This window comes from Falco cherrug, chromosome Z (assembly GCF_023634085.1).
Source record: "Falco cherrug isolate bFalChe1 chromosome Z, bFalChe1.pri, whole genome shotgun sequence".
Taxonomy (NCBI): Eukaryota; Metazoa; Chordata; class Aves; order Falconiformes; family Falconidae; genus Falco; species Falco cherrug.
The window spans coordinates 13767407-13787436 of NC_073720.1; the positions used below are offsets into that span (position 1 = coordinate 13767407).

Sequence of the window (20030 nt, forward strand, 5' to 3'; positions counted from 1 at the left end):
GCACAGGCAAGTGAATTTGCCCCAGAAATGTGCTAAGCAAATGTGTGTTTTGCTAAGAGAGAAAAGCTTCTAATTCTGACACTGTTTCTGTCTTGCTTTCTGCAAATGTTGACTTTGTTGTGAGCTGTATTTACCCCTTTTGTCTTTTTTTTAGTTGCATTCTTTCCTTTGAGGAGCCTAAATTTTTGTTATGTTGAAGAAAGCTGGCAAAACTGGTGTATAAATCTTGACCTACAAATTTCCTAGTGAGGTAGTTGTTACAGCTGATCAAGAATAAAGTGTTTTAAATGAAGTTAACCACTGCAATAAATACCTTAGTAACCACTTTATGCTTTAAGCTATATGTAACTACCTAATCACTGATGTGAATGAACTCAGCTTGTACTTACTCAAGGAACAATTAGTATCTCAGTACCTCTAGTCATTTCTACTGAAATATAACGAGTAAACCTTTATGTAAAGCTCGACAATATTAAAATATCTTAACCCTCAGCCTTTTGTCAAAAGAGTATTCCACTACTATAAAGATATGTGGATACTTGATCTGGCAAAACCTTGCATTTTAACAATAGTAAGTCAAAATATTAAAAGGAATTGCCCTCTTCTACCTGGAAAAGGATATTTGTAATAGATTAAAGTTATGATCAGCATGAAAAAAAAAGTGCAATTTCACTGCTTACAAGAAAATACCCTGAAAGGATTACAGCATTCCCAGGAAAATTTTGGCTTACCAGATCCACTGCTGTTCATTTGAGTTATTTTTACGTCATCTTCATCATCACTATCACAGTTTAATGGCTGAAAAGCTATTTCTGTCTCTGTGTCTACTTGATTAGCGCATGGATCTTGCTCAGCAAAGCTTCGCAATGCCACAAGACGGTGATGTATTGCTGCATACAGGTATCCAGTGTCTTTCGAGCTTGCCTGCAGAACATAAAATGCATACAGTCCAAACTAATCAAGAAAAATTTGTGTTTTTCACAGAGAAGCTGACTGAGAAGTAATGAGCTGGGTTTTGTCCTTTTCTTTTTAAGAAACAATCCATTTAAGGTTCATACTTAATCATTCATTTCAGAAAATAAATTTAAATACAAATAATATTAAGTTTTCTTAGGTGGCCTGAGTTTTATAATATAGTTGTTGATTATCTTCTTTATAGTTACAAGAAACATAAGCTTAAAAATTATTATTTCCCCTGAAGGACGGCTCAGTTTGTACTGAGTACTTGATATTCGAGACAATTCTGGAATATGATTCTGGAGGTATCTGAAACATTAATAGATGTATTTCATTTTGGTTTACAGAATAAGTAAGAATTTTTAAGCCTAACAAAAAAAAAATGGTTGTGATTATAAATTTTAAAGATACCATAAATGCCACTGCTACTGTTGAACAGCAGATGAGCATCATCAAGAAGGGTATTGAGAACTAGGCAAGGCAGCATTTTGCCAGTACATAAAAACTTCAAGCAGCCATGTCCTAAGTACTGTGTTCCACTCTGGTCATTGCTTCTCAAGGATATAGTACAATTAAAGAAGGTAAAGAGAAGGGCACCAAAACTGATCAATGGTGTGGTGCAGCTCCTTATGAATAGTTGAGATTTTTCAGTCTGAAAAGGATGAGAAGGGGGATGTAACTAAGGTTTTCGAAAGTATAACTGATGGATAAACTGAATATGGTACAGCTGTTCATCAGACCACAAAATGAATGCACTAGGGTACGCTTAAAGCAGTAAAGGATCGGTGTGAAAGAAAGTGCTTCTTCACAGAGTGAGTAAAAACAACTAGAATTTGCTGTCTTGGAAGAGAGTGGAGACAGACTAAAAACAACAGGCCAAAAATACAGTAATAAAAGTTTTTTAAAAAAAGAATTACAAAAATACTTCCATAAAATAGACAGCAAAGGAAGTGAGTGGGGGTGCATGCTCTCACATCCCTAATACAACACTGGTGAACGCTGGGGGTCAATGAGGTGAACAGACGGTACCAAGTGGCCATGCTTGCCCGTGCTTCCCAAAGGCGCTGCCTTTGGGCACTGTCAGAAGTGCCAGTAGAGGATTTCTTAGGTTCTTACAGAATCATAGAACCATTGAGGTTGGAAAAGACTTTTAATATCATTGAGTCCAACCCTTAATCTAGCACTGGCAAGTCCTTATCAACTCTTAAGTCCACCAGAAGACACCTGACTGTAAAAGCAGCAATCATGTCCCAGCTGTATGAGGCTAACAAGCTGTTTATGTTTATTTCATACACATAAACCGCAGAGCTTGGTGTGGTTACACAAGACTTTATGAAGCAGATCATCTGCCGGAGGGTAACTGAATGCATACGGTCTTCTGTAGCCCAGTTCTCCACTTCTGCATCATGTGGACTAATTTCTATCTGTATCACCTGACAACAGGAAGAAATACGTTTTGTTGGATTGGAATGATGTGTGTCAGTGTGTACAGGCAGAAAAGCTCTGTGAATTGGGAAGCAGCAGCAGGTCAGCATTCTGTGCTACCCAGACTCACAGAGCAAACAATTCTCTCCCTACAGCCAGGCAAAGAAGAAGGAAATTCAGAGTTTTTAGGTGTCTCAACTGCAAATGCAACTCTCAGTGGACAAATCTGAGCTCTCAAGATAACACACCTTTTCAGGGAACGAAGGGTCATAGATACGAAAAAGGTAGCTGTTCAGTCTGATCATTTCTATTCGTAGCTTTCTACTCATTCATTCAAAAGCCAGAGTTCCTCTGTCACTTTAATCTAATATGGACTCTGGCTTCTGCCAAGAGCGGTGGACTCACCTCCAAGCATCCTCCAACTCTTCATTTCTACCCTCCCCATTGTGCCAGTACCACCATTAGGGTGATCACAGGGTGAATAAAATCAAGCTAAAAAACTAACCGAGCAAAACCAAACCCACCTAGACCAGTTCTCTGATCTGCCTCACTCATAGCTGTACAAATTCCAATGCCACCAAAAGCGAGGAGGAAGAAACAAGCATGAGGGAAGGGGGCAGGGTCACCCCTCTGCCCAGACCTGGGTGAGTACTACAGGATCAACCGAAGTTGTCTTGTGAGCTGCCTGCTTTGTAGTCAGCATCATGTGAGACTTCTCCCTCACTCATGAAGAGCCCTTTGGATAACATCCCTGAACCAAATGTATCAATCATTCATTCATCTGACATGGGAAAAACAAATTTAAATGGCAGTTAAAAATGTTTGTTGGTGCCTTGGAGGAGTCGCCTCTACTGACTTCTAGACCAGCCTGGATTACATGCCGAGGCTCAGGTCATGCCTGCTGGGTATCTCACGCATTGACCACGCTCAAGAGTCTCGGTGCTAGTTTGGCTGGATACCAACCACCTCAGTGACGACTGTAAATGCAGCCTCCTGCAACCCTTGCCACACACATACAGCTGTCATATGTCTTGGTCTCCTAAAACATGTCTATTTTTTTACTGTCCAGAAGTGCCAGAACAGAATGTTTACATCAATATACATGAGAAGAACTGTGCGGCACATTTGGAAATCTACAACTTTTCTAATTCTCACATGCAGACCAGCTGTGCAGCACAGCCATAACTAAGTCAGTCACAGTTTGGAAGTGATAAACTTGCAGTGCTTGCATATATGGTGCATGATGCTTTGCTTGTGTATGGCATGCGACATCTTTTGGAAGTGGTGATTTATTTTTCTTGCCCAGGCGTCTGAACCCTTCCCAGAAAGGTCTACTGGGGAAACTGCAGACATCCTCAAACTCACGTGGATGCTGTCACTCCCCAGTCTGAGACATATGTGCTGTTTATTTGCAAATAAATCCATTACATTTCCATCCTCAACTGAGCAGCTTTTGCTAGAGAAAACCAGGATTCCCAAGTCTTACGTAAGGTGACATCAAAAAATCTGTGTCCTCCTCAGGTGAGAGATGGAGGTCCTACTCTGGATGGATTATTTCAAACAACGTGTCAAGAACCAAGGCAAAAAAGCTGCTGCCTTGTACCAAAGTAACTTCAAAAATATGTAACTACCTGTGTAGAAATTCTTAGTGTTGCTTCTGTAAGAAAGGGTAATTGCTGCATATGACTGGAATTATACCCATTCCATCAGTGGTACATGAATCAGAGTCTGGAAATGTCTGTCCAAAGGCCATATCCCATCTTCCACCTTTTTTAAAAAAAAATTACTAAGGAACAGCACTTCTAACTCATTTCATAATAAAAGCCATGTAACAGCTAAGCTAAGCATAGACTGACAGAGCATAAAAGGCCATTTGCTAACACCAAAGCCTCAGCAAGTCTTCAGAATCCTAGATGAAATGCATGGGGTTTTTCTCTCTTGCTTACCTGAATCAGAAATACTTGAACAGAGTGGTCCTCTTGGTCTGTTGCAGTGAAGCACAGGTTCTTTCTGTTTGCTCTTTTTATAAGCATTTGTTCCCAGAGTCGGGTGTTGAGAATCAGTCTCAAGCTGCCTTGATTTCGCATAACTGAAATAAGAAGGTTTATATGAAAAGTTGTTGGAACCATCTTCATTTTTACTGCAACAGTTTTCTCAACTACTTACATACAGCTAATATTTTTATGAATTACTCTTTTAAATTTGGTCTAAAACCTGACATGGTGAGATATTTATTTTTTTTTAAGTATTCAAATATATTCATTTCTTTCAATACACCTGGCATACAAAGCAAATAATCTCCTGAAATTGTGTAATGCAGCACAAAAGTTGACAGCCCAGTAAAAACAACATTCCAGAAGTGGCTTGAAACACTGCTCCCAGTAAAGCAGAATCAACAAAGAGCAAGCTGTCAGACTGGTGATTGAGCTAAAGATACACTGCAGTAGAAATACACAGAACCTAACAACATATCCAAGCGTGAGCGTACAAACTGAGTGAAAAATGCCCAGTGCCTCGGTCTGTAGTAGAGCTAACTTTATCAGGCAATGTTTAAAACATTTTCAGCAACTTGACTGAAACAAAACAAGCTACTCGGTTTAAAATGTACTGAAATAAACTTATTCTGGCCAGCAATTGTGCAAGTCATTTAGTGTTTTGTGTATGTGTTACTTTGTTATTTAATTCTTACTTAGCCTTGACTGCAACATTCCATCTTTATTGCTAGAAGTGTCATTAAGCCTCAGGGATCCTATGCCTCTTTCAATCCAGGTTAACGAAAGCTTATTAAATACAAACAGCTTACAGTTGATCTGAAAGAGAAATACATGATGGAAATTGCCAGCCAATATTAATTTTATTGGTTCTAAAACTTTATGGTTTTAAAATTTGGATAATGGCTTTTAATACATCCGTATGCATGTATATAAAGATAGATACTTAGATATATCACCATTATTACTTAAAATGAAATGGCTCCCAGTTCTGTTCTAAATTTTCTGCTGGTCATAGAAAACATTCAGCATAATCCCCGTTTACTTTTCCAATTATTTCATCTTCATTAACTCTCCATCTGTGATACCCACTAACACAGCTGAATTTGTTGCAAGTGTTCTACAGTCTTATGCCTTCACGCTTCAGAAACCTTGTACAAGCCAGGATACCACTACTAGGCGAGTACTACTCCAAAGAGAGTAAAAATTCCATGTTCTGACAAGACAGAAGATTTAATCAAGGATAAAATAATGTAACTTTCAATGTTAAGATTTTTTAAATCATATACAGCACTGCTATAATAACATTTTGAAGATGAAGAATGGCAAGATACATCCTGCCAGGCCAGAAAGATAATTGATATCTTACATGAACGATAAAACTAATTATTTGACAACACATCGCTTTTTTTCCCCAAAAAAATTTTGTCTTTAAAAAGTCTTTACTCAAATCACTTCCAATTTTGAAGTTTAGTTACTGCTGGTATACTGTGTAGATGCCTATAAAATACAACTGTAGAATGACATTCTGAAGCACTTACTGGAAGGGACTACAAAATGAACAAATACAATATAAAAAAGAAAATACCACCCTACAGAAAATGGGTTACCAGAGGCATATCTTAAAAAAGCAAAAATGTAAAATATAAACTGAAGTTATTTTCAGATTGCTGCAATCTGTAATACAACTAGATGTTCTTTTCAACAGCAAAACTGCTCATCATCAAGGCTTTATGGAATACACACCTGTAATACATTGTGTTCTGCTTCTTCTCCAGTTACAACTTCAACTTTATCTAACAGCATTTTCTCCACTGGCTTGGAAATGCAAGCAGCTGCTGATTCAGTTAGTGTTGCATTTCCCAACAAAGCTGTTCCTGTAGGGAAAACAAACAAACAAACCATAAAGGAAATCCTTTCTGTACAGGGAATATTTTCAGGACAACAAAACTAGCACATAGGAAGGCCTGTGACTTTAGACCTGTGATGTCTGATATTATTACTACATATATTGCAAAATGTCTCACCTGTTTAGGATCATTTTGAATTGAACAGGGCTCTCTGCAGTTGCAGAGCTTTGCCCCAACGGACAACTTGCAGAAACAAGCCCTAAATAATTAAAGTTGATTTTTCAAATGAAACTGGGCTGTCATACTGCTCTGCAGATTAATAAATAATGGACACACGTCCCGATATTCAGAACAGTAATACATATACAAAGAATATTGAACTGGAACATGAAAGGACAAGACTTGAAAGAAAACCACTGTTACAAAAGTTTGTATAGTTGCATCATCTGCATGGGTTTTCCATGGGTTTTAATATTTTTTTTACTTGTAAGACTGTTCACACAAAGTAAGAGGATCCAACACATCCATTAGTACAGACTGGTGCACAATTTGGCAAGATGGCTCAGGATAGGAGCCTACTTGGTATCCCCTCACAGCCTCGATTTACATGGCTTGCCGACTAGAAAAGCTCACACCAAACAACCCCTGAAATCTGTCTGTATAGAAGTTTCAGTCCCACAGTTAGGATACAAATATGGCAAAGTAATTTATATGAGCAGTCACAAAATGCAAGCAGCAGACAGCTTAAAACTGTAGTTCAAAAATGCATTCCAAAAGGCATTCACAAAGTTCACTGCATTTTTTTTCCAAATAGTAAACAATAATAATTTGTAAAACTCATATTTTTTCCTGAGTAACTCAGATTATTCGTTCTGAAGTTAGTTCAGTTCAAATGTCATAAACCAAACTGTAGCTGCTTTCTGAACACAGATTTTGGCACATACTGCAAGCGTACTAGTGACTGGATAACTTGAGAATAGATGAAAATTATTGACCACCACTGATTTGACATACTCTAAAATACAGTGAAACATAATAATAAAGCTAACTGCACTCGTCTGCTGAGTATGCTTACTTGTTTGTGGACTGACAGGAAAAGATTCTATGTACATGGGTGTTATTTCTCCTTTGTATGAATCAGCTTCATTACACGGCTTGGGATGCTTCTCAGGACTCTAGAAAAAAAACCAGGGGAAATAAAAATTCCTATTTAAATAAAAGGGCTATGTTACTCGTATCAAACAGAACATTGAATCATTTAATGCATGCTAGGCTCAAGCTTAGCAATTGTAGTATCTTGCAGTAAAAACTGGCCCAGATGATACAATTTCAGTCTCTAGTGGAAGTGATTTTATTATCATAAAATCAGTATATCATTCTTCCACCAAAAAAAATGGCTTCTTTCTTTGGATCCTGCCCTAGGATTTAAATCCACTGAAGGACTTAGCTGTTTAATTACCAGCTAATTTCCAGCTGAAGCACTTAAGCCCCAGAAGAATAGCTTAAAACTCCCAAACACCACAAACTTAACCCCAGAGGAATTAAAAATTTACATGACATTCAGTTTTTGGAGATGAAGTTTCTCAGGCATGTAGAAATAAATGCTTCTGGCTCCTGACAATGCTTAGTCACTCAGCTCCTACCTTGCAACTAAATCCCAGTCAGAAGTCAGAACCCAGACCTATGGTTGCCAAGCTTTTTGGCTGGCAAATACACTTACTGTTTCCATTCTATTTCTACTGAAAACTGAATTTCAATTCCACTTTAAATGGTGCAGTCCTCAGCCTGGGAACCACCTTTTTGTGTGAGTTTCCTTCAGGACTTGATCCACTAAGGTCTGACAGCTTGCAGTCAAAAAACGAGCAAAAGAGAAATGCATACTGGACAGGGAAGATAGGGATGCCCACCCCTCCAACAGCAAATATTTAGGTATTTTGTCCCCGACGGTCATTAGAATCGTACTTACTCACATCTTTAAAAGCACAGGAGGAGATAAAAAGAATCAATATCTGAAAAATACTGTACTTATCATTATCCTTGACAAAAAGTCTGCCAGCTTTTATGGATCTTACCAAAACTCTCTCAACCATGTTTTCTCCAAACACAAAATCAGAATTGCTGCTGTTTTGTACGCCTCTGTCCTCAAACAACTGAATTCTGTGGGAACAAAATAGCATAACAGTATGATTTAGGACTATTTAGAATTTTGTAGAGAAATAAATAAGTTCATGCATTTACTTTACCACTTACCTTACCTTAAAGACAAACAAAAAATGACCACTCAAGTAACCAGACAAATTCTTCAAAAGAATCTGAGAATATTCTCAACATTTCACAAAAGGAACAGAGAGTATCACACTGTGTATCATGAAGATTATTGAGGATGTTCCTTAGAAGCAAAGAACAAGAAGCAAAACAACCTCCTCCTCCTCCTCAAGGAATTGTCTTACTCTAGAAACTGTAATGAGTTACGTTTGTTTCCGTTTCCTTTTGCTCCACCAAAAGACAATCAACAGTTAACACTTATCCCTTCACGTTGGTGCAGTTCTGGTACCCCTCAGGATAACGTACTCCCCAGTGCCTCACAGGCGCTCCTTGGCCATCCACCTAACATCTGGGAAAGGCAGAGGGGCAGTGTATTCTAAAGCACATGCCTTCAGTTGACATAAATACTGCAAATGTAAAGGTATGAAAGCAGATGGCATAGGATGAGGTATAACTAGAACAGGAAAGAAAGATATTGTTTCCATTTTTCAATGACCCTTTCCACAAATGTACTTAAAATGAGAAGTTAAGAAAACTAAATACTTGCAATCCTTTAGTGGTGACCAACTGTACTTTAGGCACATAGATTTGGCAGAAAATTTCATACAGTAGATAAATCACTTTACATTTAGGATCTGGAGCATGACTGGGTTTGGCAAAAGCTACATTAAAACAACACTTGTCCTTCTCTTCTGCCCCTTTTTCCTTCTTAGTGTCTCAGGTGTTACAGATAACTTTAAAAGAAAAATTTCCCACTACCACCCTGAGTCTAACTACTTTCAGTTAGCCTCTTCCTTCTCAGGAAGTTTTAAGAGAAGAAGGTGAATGCATTTATTTAAATAGCAATATAGTCACAACTTGTAAAAAGCATATTACTTGTGGATTACATTCAGGAATATTCCTATATAAGTTGAGTTGTTATTTGACCTGCTAATTACAGAGCCACTTTAAATTAACAGGATCCATTTTTTATCAGAGTCACTAGAAAAGTTCTTGTAAACTTCTTTGTGTGGAAGTTGTTCCTGCTGTTGGGGTTTTTGAGGGATTTTTTGGTTTTGTTTTTTTTTTTTTTTTTAACAAAAGGCTTATAGGTTGTTCATGCTTTCTGTCGAGCTTAGTCACTGGATCTTTTGCTGAGAAAGGCAAAACCATCCAAGTTCTTGTCTCTTTCTGTTCCAGAAGGATGATTTGGCAGGAAGATGATCTGATGTTCTGTCACAAACTGCATGCTTCAGCACCACTTACCTGCTCTTACAGATCATTTACCACCTGTGAGAGGGCTTAATGGCACACAAGTTATGCAGAAGACATTCCTGTTATTAAGCTGGGGTTTTTGCCAGAACCTGATGATCACCTCTCAAACTTAGGTTTCTGTGTTCACAACTACAGTGTGCCTGAAACCTCTTTACATAGGATGAAGGAATTCCCAAGTACAACCTATCTGGCATTTTACACTTCAGGAAAAAAGTATTTCTTAATATTATCCTTAATGTGTTGCTAAGACTAAAAGCAAATAAAGAGAAATCAGAAAAACTCTTCTCAGCCTTGAAGCCTTCCATAGATGTTCTGGGCTATGAGCAGGTATCCTGGTTCCAGCTGGGATATGGTTCATTTCCTTCTTGGTAGCTGGTGCAGTGCTGTGGCTTGGATTTGGTGTGGGAATAGTGTTGATAATATGCTTTCAGATGCTGCTGGGTGATGTTTATACTAAGTGAAGGACTTTTCAGTTTCTCAGGCCCTGCCAGCGAGAAGACTAGAGGGGCACAAGAAATTGGGAGGGGGCACGGCCAGGACAGGTGACCCAAACCAGCCGAAGGGATATTCCATGCCATAGGATGTCATTCTGAGTATAGAAACCGGGTGAAGTTGGCCAGGGCTTGCTCAGGGACTGGCTGGGAATCGGTCAGTGCGTGGTGAGCAACTGTTTTGTGCATCACTTGTTTTCTTTTCTCCCTTCCCTTTGGATTTTGTTTCTCTCCCCGTCTCCCTTCTTTTCATTATATTTTTTGTAATAATAATCATAGTAATTATTGGTTTTATTTTATTTTATTTCAATTATTAAATTGTTCTTATCTCAACCCTCAAGATTTACCTTCCTTCCTGATTCTCCTCCCCATCCCTCTGGATGGTGGGGAAGTGAGCAAGCAGCTGTATCGTACTTAGTTACCAACTGGGGTTAAACCATAACAGGGAACCTGACTAATGAGTTTCTTATCCTTAAGAAAACTCCCCACTAAAATTCACTAACTTGTGATCAATTGCCATCCTGAAATTTCATTTGCTACTTCTAGGTCGCTCTAGTAGCAACTTAGTAAGGATAGCACTCCAGAAGAGCTAAAACCCAGAAACTAGAGGCTGGTCTTAAAGAAACACTGTGGGAAATTAATTTTGATTATTTTCCAAAATGTAAGGAAAAAGTAATCAGTGCAGGATCTTCCTTCTTCCACACATTTAACTGGAAGTGCCAGCCTTAAAGTCTTACTAAAACCTCAACATCCTTATGTTGCTGCAGGGCAAGAACAAAGTGTGTCAGGGATTACACTGCTGTGGAGATGCAAAACAGAGGTGTTGAATTCAGGGAATGACCACTAACAAGGAAGCAAGGGAGAGGAGAAATGTGGATAAGATACTGCGAAGAAGAGACTACGGAAAGGGAGTAGATCCAGGTACTGTCCTTCTCAGAGTGTCCAGAAGGGTCTGAGAGGCTGCCATTTCCAGTGCTGGCCTTGAACCCTTGCAGTTTTTCCATGCAAATGGAAATTGTGCAAAGCTGAATAGATGACCAGAAGCCTGTGTTTTCCCAGCACTGTATTTCTATCCCTTACCACACAATCTCCTTCCCAAGCTTTTAATCAGAATCATGAAACTGCAGATTTCTCCTCTTCAGTTCATTACTACAGCCAGTTCAGGAAATGGAACTGTTGGTTATTTCCTGGGATATGGACAGCTGCAGCTAACAGAGGGCTAACAAATTATTTTCGTTCATCTCACTACAGAACTACATCACATACAGAAGAAGAGGTAGGAAAGCAAGACAAACGTTTGCAGGCAGCAGCCATCCCTGCTGTTGAATGTCTCTGCATTTGATTTTGTAAATTAAATGCCAATAGTTAGACTTTGATTGATAATTAAAACTAAACCTAAAAAATTATTTTCTTAGCAATGAGCAGATCTGGCTGCAATGTTCACTACTGCTTAGCGTATCTATGGAGTTTAATAAAGTTGCTTTTTTGAATACTTATTGTTAAGTTATCTGAGAAAACGGCTATGCCAAAAAGATTTTACTGAAGTATTTAAAGCATCAGTGATTTAACAGAGATTGGAAGAATGGCACTTACACCCCCCTGCAATCTCAGAAGAGCAGTAAGCACCTAGTTGTATTTAAATTAGTTTTCAACTTGCCAAATAAACCAACATTTACCACAATGGCAATATACAGAATTACTGAGACAAAAATACTCCAAGCACATTAGCAATTCCTCTTTTAAAAAGAAAAGAAATATCATAAGCACTTTTAAGTCTTGTAACTTGTCAGTACTGGAACACTGCACTGCATTTCTCAGTCCATCTACTTCACAAGAGAAAGCCACTCACCTGTCTTTTCCTAGACATTGTACAGGTAAGATAAGGTAGATAGACTTGGAGTATCGACACTGACTGATTCTGAAGTCAGTACTATCTTCCTTTAGCTTTTCCAATATATGTATTACAATCATTCTGAATCTGCTAAAAATCCAGCATGTTGTGTGGCTCTATGCTGTCCTCACAGGGCATCATCACAGCATTAATTGTGAAAGAAAAGGATAGGCTGGCTCTTCCAAAAATGAAGCATGTGCCCTCTAATGACACTCATCGCGTCGATAAGGATTAAGAATCTAAGTTGCCTGTGCATCTAAAAATTCCTTACCTCCTCAGAACCCCCTCATCTGTGCATCCCAAATGTTGTGTGCAGGAACCTTTATCTGTGGCCCATCCAGCCATGAAGACTACGGGAACAGGCTCCTTTGCTGCTAACACGTTCTCTGCCCGTTTTAGGTAGGAGCAGGAAAGGAGGCAACATCACAAATGTGCTTTCTGTGGCCCTAGCAATTTTAAAATGTCATTCTCTCATCATAGCTGATCTCAGGTGTATTCCTGATGCTCACAGCTTCCAGGTAAATAACCCTCATCAACCATCAGCAAGCAGTATTAATACCCACAAGATAACCTGCTGACACTAAGCTGGCTAACCACAGACATAACATTCTCAGGAGCCAATCTTCACAGAGGGGCAATAGCCCATTTTTGCACCAGTATGAGTTCTTTCAGTCATATACAGAGGCAAGGGCATAGGGCAATGTCCTAGTCCAAGGAAGTCAGCTTTCTCAGGCAAAAATTCTGAAGTCCATGCTGGTCAACCCATGCCTGCACAAAGATGCCACCCGATCACAATCATCAGCCACTAGCTGTTCATGCCAGGAATTCTGGCATGTGCACGGAAGTAAAGCACTGGTTGCAAGTACTCGCCTTGTCTTCCAAATCAGTCCTGTATGGTTTTCTTTATTTCTCCTGTGTCCAATATGCTGACATATTTTGATAATTCCTGAGTTTTTCTGCATCTATTTATAAGACACAGCAGCTATGCGATCAGAAGAGAGTTCTCCAAAGGAACACAAAGATGATTTTAAACATTCAAAACCAGGACATATTTTGAACTAACATACTTGAACTGCCAAAGCTTATGAATATAAGCTTCATTTTATATATATATATAAATATATATATTATATACATATTTATATATATATATATATACATGATGGCTAACCAAAATAGCTTCTGGTTTGGGAGTTGCTACTGAGAAGCAAACTGTCCCACAGAGATTAATTCCCAGCAGGAGTCCATGTCAGCACTCACAAATCCTGGCACCACACACAAATGCCAGTAAGCACTGTGTGGGTATAGATAGCACAGGCTTAGTACCATGTTAGACATGTAGGACAAAAGGGCATGCCTTAGGCCAAGTGACAAAATATAGACAAAAATTAAATAAAAACTTACCGTGTTGTTTTAGAACTAGAAAGAGTCATGGTAGTAGATGGCCTCACTATTTTGGAACTTACTGAATTCTCAGCTGAGGAATAAGAGCTGTCTTCAGATAGCTAGGAATAATAAAACCAGATTAATTTATTAGACCAAGCTTACTTTCAGCTATAAACAGACCTGCTAGAAGTCCAGAGTCACTGACGTATATTTAAATGTGGTAGTTGGCAGAGCTTCCTCCAGCTGTGTACAAAGCCAGCGCCCATAATCAAAATGGTAAAATGTTACTCTCTAAATAAACAAAATGCAAAAGATCTCCCAAGCTGATTTGCCGACAGAACCCTGATAGCTCAAAGTCGAGACAGCCTGCAGAGAAGACATATTTTTTCAAACACAGTCAGCATGGGTTTAACAGTTCAGATCATGTCAGTGATCTCATTGATTCCACTGAAACTGATCTGGGAACTTTCTTGAAAATCATGCAGTGGAATAAATTAACTGCTTTAAAACAGCACTGTTGAGTTGTTGTTTTTTAATTTGAGCTCCAAAAATATATTAGCCAGTAAAATTACTTTTCTTTTTACCTGAACACGTGCTTCTTTCTTAGTCACTAGAGATACTACAGGATTTTCAGGATAGGTCAAGGCTTGTGGGGGTTGTAAAATGGCAGGCTTAATGACATTCTGCAACTGACTTTGTGACAAGGATCCTGGCAAAATACAAAGACAAAATATTTAAACAGATACTTTTTCTTCACATCCAATTCATACCTATGCGTCTTCCCCTTCAACGGAAAGCTTCAAAGCATATTTAAGTAGCATTTATTGTTGTTTACTTGCTACATATTCTGAAAAAACTGTAATCTGTTCTAAAATACACAACTCTGCAGTGACACCAACCCTGTTATGCTATCAGAATAGAATATAATAATGCATTATATACATAAATATACTTATTTATATTTATAAAATGTATTTGTATTTATTTACTGCTTTATGTTAGATCTGTCTTCTGGTATTTCAAATTTAATCCTGCATCTGCAGATGCCAAGAGAGTTCTTTGAGTTCTGCAGAAGCAGAGTTATTCAGTTAGAAATGTGGAATTTCACTATTCAAAGTTATATTCAGTCCATTCCGGAAATAAGTAGTCAAGAGTAGAGGCTCAGAACAGAGCTCACAGGATATCTACACTGTCAAAAAAATAATTTATGAACCTCATAAAGATACCTAGCCTACCACTCAGCACAGAGAAGAGTTGTCATTTTTATGTCTTCTGTATCTGTTAAGAACCTCTTTGTGGAAGTACAGTGAATAAATATTGCAATGACAGTTACCTTCTTTCGTACTTTTGAGCAAGTCAGGGTTTCTTTCAAGAAGAGCTGAGGTCATGAATATGTTATTCTTCTTCACTAAAGAACACAAAATTTAAAGTAATAAGTAATAACAAACTAATTATTAATTCATGTTTCTATAACCTCTCCCTATTTTGGTAGTACCTAAGCAATATTCCAACCTATCCATCTAAACAAGGCCTCCGAGACAACTGTTACTGTCTCCATTTTACAGGTGGGTAGACTATGGCACAGAAAGCGCCATGGGTTTTCTGGCTATGTTAGAGGCAGAAGTCTTTTGGATATTAATGGATGTTTTAAACTCATATAATCCTTCTTCAGCTTTGAAAACCAGGTGCTGCTGGTTTGCCAAAGCCATTGAATTGGCAGTGCTATCTGGTCCAGCCTTATCAATTTTTAAGATAAGTAAATTATACCCAAGAACATGGGAATAAACATACCCTGCCCTGTTCTACTAAAAAGGCTCTAATAACTTAGTATAATGATGGCAGTGCACTACTAACACTTTCACTGTTCTAAAAAAATAGACCAAACATCAGCCAGAAAGTGATGGCAACCATGCACCACCTCCTGTAAAATGACACAACTGATAACTCTACATGCAGTCACTACTTTTTCATTGCAGAAAGAGTGTAGCCTGTTGCTATAACAATGTTGTGTTCTCTTAAGATTGCTTAGAAATCCTTTATGCCAATGTCTGTCACAGGCCTGTCTCTGGTAAGAGAGACAGACTAGGATTCAAGACCTCTGTATCATTCCCATTAGTGGTAAGTAAGAGAATACTCCCAGGGTTACTGGTTAGGTGGAAGACAGGCTCCTAGGATAGAAAACTATATTCCTATAGGAACCATCGCCATTAAATTGCAAGTAAACTAATTCATGTAATTATTTAACTCCATTCTGTTTTTTCAAGTATAATTTGTACCACAGAGTGTAAATGCCTATTTGCAAATTATTCAGATTCCTCCCCAGCACTGCAGGGATTCCCTAACACCAAACGCAAAAAACATTTCTTCTGTTGAACTGCCAGTCTTCCTCCTAAAACATTCCTTTCTCCTGTTCAAATATCAGTCTAGTCCAATGTACTCCAGCTCTGTCCTGCAGGAAAAGCATTTCCGTACGTTTTTATTTCAGCTAATACCTGCTTTTCTACATAAATATTAATTGGTTTTGTTGGGTTTTTTTAATTACCTGGCTGGGAGGGGGGGAAGGTAGGAAGGATGGTAAAGTAAGATGATCTCCCCCTTTTCTGAGCCAGAACTGTATCTGAAAGGATAAGAGACTGAAATTATCATTTCTTTGGAGAAAGAGAGAAGATTAATTTTAAGCTTAGCCAACTTGATGTCATGCCTTCATTAGTAGTAGAATAAATTACTGTCTGATAACTACCAGCTTTCTGAAGTAGACTGCTAGGTTATATCTATGCTGCTGAATCGGACAGGTCTCTGAAGCCAAGTGGCACAGCCTGGCTCAGGCACAGAGTTTACGGCTAGTCCACCCTGTAATAGTTCTGCCTTGCAGACCACCAGCTGGAGAGGTTCAAAACAGAACCAGGGAGTGAGCTACCAGTTAAGCAGTGTGGACAATCGAGAGGTCAACCACTCAAGCTTCCTCCTGCACCCTACTTTTTTTTTGGTATAGGCATACCCTAAAATTTCTACCATATCTATGATTTTTTTGTGTATGAGCTCAGTATATTTTCCAAAGTAAACCAAACCACTTATTTTAAATGTTCTTAACTACATTTAGGTGCATCACAGGACTAGATAAACCAACATACAGTGTGCACATATTAATACCTAAATACAGAAGTAACCTTCTGGTCCCATCTGTATGTTAAATAAACACTGTAAAAACCAGATCAGTCCTTCTGCACAGTAGCTTCAGTGACTTGTGTGCATTTCCCATGGAAGAAATACACAGTTCTTAAAGGGCCTTCCAGGTCTGCTGTTGGCTGGATGGAAGGACGGGCCCTTCTGGAAATGCTTTACATTTTCAGGGGTTGCCCAGGGAACACTGATTTCTGCCACAAACCAGGGACTCTCACTCCTTTCCATCCCTCCTCCTCCTATGACTTTGTGAGCAATTCAAGGAAAAGATATGAAATTTATATAGATTTTTCACTACTGTATGTAATACTATCTAAGTATAGAAAATTAAAATATTTTTACTTAAGAACGGTTTTATTGGAAATTGCCATCAAGTTTATATAAATGTTTAAATTTTCATGACTTGCAGCACTTCCACAGTGCAGAAATATTTCTTAGACAGAAAAAATCTTTTTTTTTTTACCAGACGAGAATACAGTACTACAGTAATTAAAACATAACAGGAGCTAAACATCATACCTGTGTTGGCCTGAGAGTCAGACTTCTGGAAAGTAAAAGATGATGATCTTGCACGTTTTCGGAAACAACTTATGAAATCTAGAGAGATGTAAATATAATGTTCTGCAGGGACAGACTGGCAAGAGTTTTCAGCACAGTGTTATGACACAAAATTAAAACCTGACCACAATAAATTCTAGGAGTGACTTACAGGAACAGCTATAAGGCAGTAGCTAAGAGCAAGAAGGCTTTGGAATCTCAGTCAAGACCTGGCATAAAGCCCCAGGGAGTCTTCTTTATTTCTACTAAGTCCAGGGAACCTAAATCTTATAGCACTTAAAATCAGTTCATAGCCCGTAGGTTCAGAAGACATTAAGAATGATAAGTGTAGCCTAAATATATAGAAAAAGGCAGCTAAGAGCTCATACAGCTGACGAATATACTTGGCCACTTTTCAGGGCTTCTGGAGTTGGCTTTCTGGTAAACGTGAGAGTTAAAATGGAAGAATTCTTGAGGTAGGACTGGGACATATATATCAGGACATAGTAAGTGTGTACAACTGACATAGTCTTAGTCTACAAGGATTAACAAGGATTTAAGTAAGGATCCAAACATTATTTTCACAGGCAACAGTTAGACCTATGAATAACCCAATATATTGTTATACTGTTTCAATAAGGTGGTTATTACCATTTTCAGCTTTGCAAACTGGGTGTTCTGCAGGCCGCTGGAAAAAAAAATAAGCATGAAAAGGTCAAGGAGAATTGAACAGCCATTTGCTAGACCAGGACGCAAAGTAAATCAATGCAGCACATATGCATTAAAAGCATTCTTTTTTTCTAGTTTCTAGTCTGCCTTATTCTGTTTTGAGACCATTTATTGCAAGTCTTAACCTGGGCTAAAATCCTTTATTACTGCTAGGATCATTGTCTATAGAATCCTCATTTCTCAGCATTTTTTATCAATTATAGGAAGTAAACAAAAAAGCTTTTTACCTTCAAAGGATGGGTCCTTCTTTTCAAACACAAATGTCGGCTGGGCAAGCACTGATCTCTCTGGAAAAGAGATTGTTTTTAATAACAATTCTGTAATAGTACTTCTCAACTACAGTTCTCAAACTGCTCTGCAATAACAAACAGGACTTTACCCTTTTTTTTACAAGGGAGAAAATACAGAATTGCAGTGATGTACAGCACAGTCCACAAATAAGAAAAAAGCTAGAGTACTGAAATCCCAGCGTGAGTTTTGCCTAAGTAGATGCCACAGGATTTGCATTATATTTTTTTTACACTTCCTTCAGTTAAAAAGGACAAAAAAGTGCTTTTAGCCTTTACAAACAACATCAGCTGCCATCCTTTAACAGTAAGGGTGAACTGCAGCTTTGCTTCTCAGAAAAGCGCAAGGATGTGAAATGCAAAATTATCCCAAAAGGAAAGCAAGGAAATGTGTTACACTTGGCCTCCCAGCCACATTCACACTTCCCATTCTTTAGTCTTCAGGTAAGTGAATGCCTGTCTAGTGTCAGTTTTAATGTGTGAATATGATATGTAAACATATCAAATTTTACAGAGAAAATTCTACTCTCAAGCATACCTCTGCATTTCTTAGGTATGACTGAAAACAGCTTTGGATCCATGGTCCTCTTTTTTTTTTTTCCTTTAATGAGACATATCCAGTATACAGTTGCCTCACATCAAATGTTATGTTGGTTGAGAGTACACTGCTTCTACGTCTTACATTACTTCTTCAGGCTACTTTGCTAAGAATGAGACCTTCACAACCTGTGCAACTCTAATGGACTAACTTTGCTTGTCAGTGTAAAAGAAGAAGTTGTTTTCACCAATACCACCAATAAATGACATGTTTATTATGCCAATAAATGGACCAATTAAAGAGCAAAGAAGCAAACACAGATAGATTTTTTTAGACTACATCATACAAGATCCACCTCATGCTAGCTTGAGATGTCTGTAGCATGCAAATGGTAGAAACAATCAGCATCTGAGTACAAGCATATTTTCGTTGCATACCTTAGATGAATGAAGACCTAAATGCTTGTACTTATCTCCACGGGTAGCAAGGACAGACCAGGGTGACTACCGAACTATATGACTGGCCTTTGGCCAGAGAAATCTCACACTTCATATCTTGTTAACTGACTTTTGACAGAGCATTTATCATGTACACACCATTTTTATAACAGTGGCTTCCTCTGTTACTTGTTCAACAAAAATGTTCAAGTGAAAATACATGGATCAGTATTTTTATCTTGGTTTGCACACCTATATCTGTGACCAACAACCAAAAAAACAGTAAACATTGTTAAAATAAATGCTGCGTGTATGTGAAAAGGGCAAGAAGCAAGAAACTATTACTCAAACCCAGCGATGCACAGACACAGCAGTAACAATACAGTTTTACTGTTGTTTAGGTTAATTTTGTACTTACTTTGGCACTGTGTGTGTGTGTGTGAAGGACTGAATTTAGCAAACTTGGCGTGCTTTACAATAAAGGTCTGGTTTGTCCTTAATAAAAAAAGCAGAAGAAAGTTCACTTTGTTCAACTCCATAAAAGATAATTCTCTGTCACTGAAAGCTGGAAGAAAATTTCCACAATCTGGTTACAGCTGGAGATCCATGGCATGGCATCAGATGGAGCAGTTCCACTTCTATTCACTAGAGGGGAGTGGGACATATAAGCAATAGTATTTCAGTGCAGTATGTTTTATTCAGTATAATAGGCTTTCTCCTGTCTCCTTAAAAAAAAAAAAAAAGGGGGGGGGGGGGGGGAGGGGGGAGGACATGTATTCTTATTGAGTGACTCAAAGCATGACTACAGAAAC

The 20030-nt window shown here is 38.3% G+C and overlaps 1 protein-coding gene across 1 annotated transcript in view; it reads right to left on the bottom strand.

The window, feature by feature from the left end:
* The window catches only part of RANBP3L (RAN binding protein 3 like), a gene marked incomplete at its 5' end in the record, with an annotated part of 28611 nt that extends 10690 nt beyond the window's left edge, over positions 1-17921 (bottom strand). Inside the window, 12 exons of the mRNA XM_027811457.2 lie at positions 732-924; positions 4329-4471; positions 5072-5192; positions 6120-6250; positions 7299-7398; positions 8296-8380; positions 13529-13629; positions 14095-14219; positions 14844-14918; positions 16053-16127; positions 17210-17287; positions 17879-17921. Of these exons, the coding sequence (XP_027667258.2) occupies positions 732-924; positions 4329-4471; positions 5072-5192; positions 6120-6250; positions 7299-7398; positions 8296-8380; positions 13529-13629; positions 14095-14219; positions 14844-14918; positions 16053-16127; positions 17210-17287; positions 17879-17921 (1270 nt within the window). The remainder of the gene's footprint in view (positions 1-731; positions 925-4328; positions 4472-5071; positions 5193-6119; positions 6251-7298; positions 7399-8295; positions 8381-13528; positions 13630-14094; positions 14220-14843; positions 14919-16052; positions 16128-17209; positions 17288-17878) is intronic.
* Between the last annotated feature and the right edge of the window lie 2109 nt (positions 17922-20030).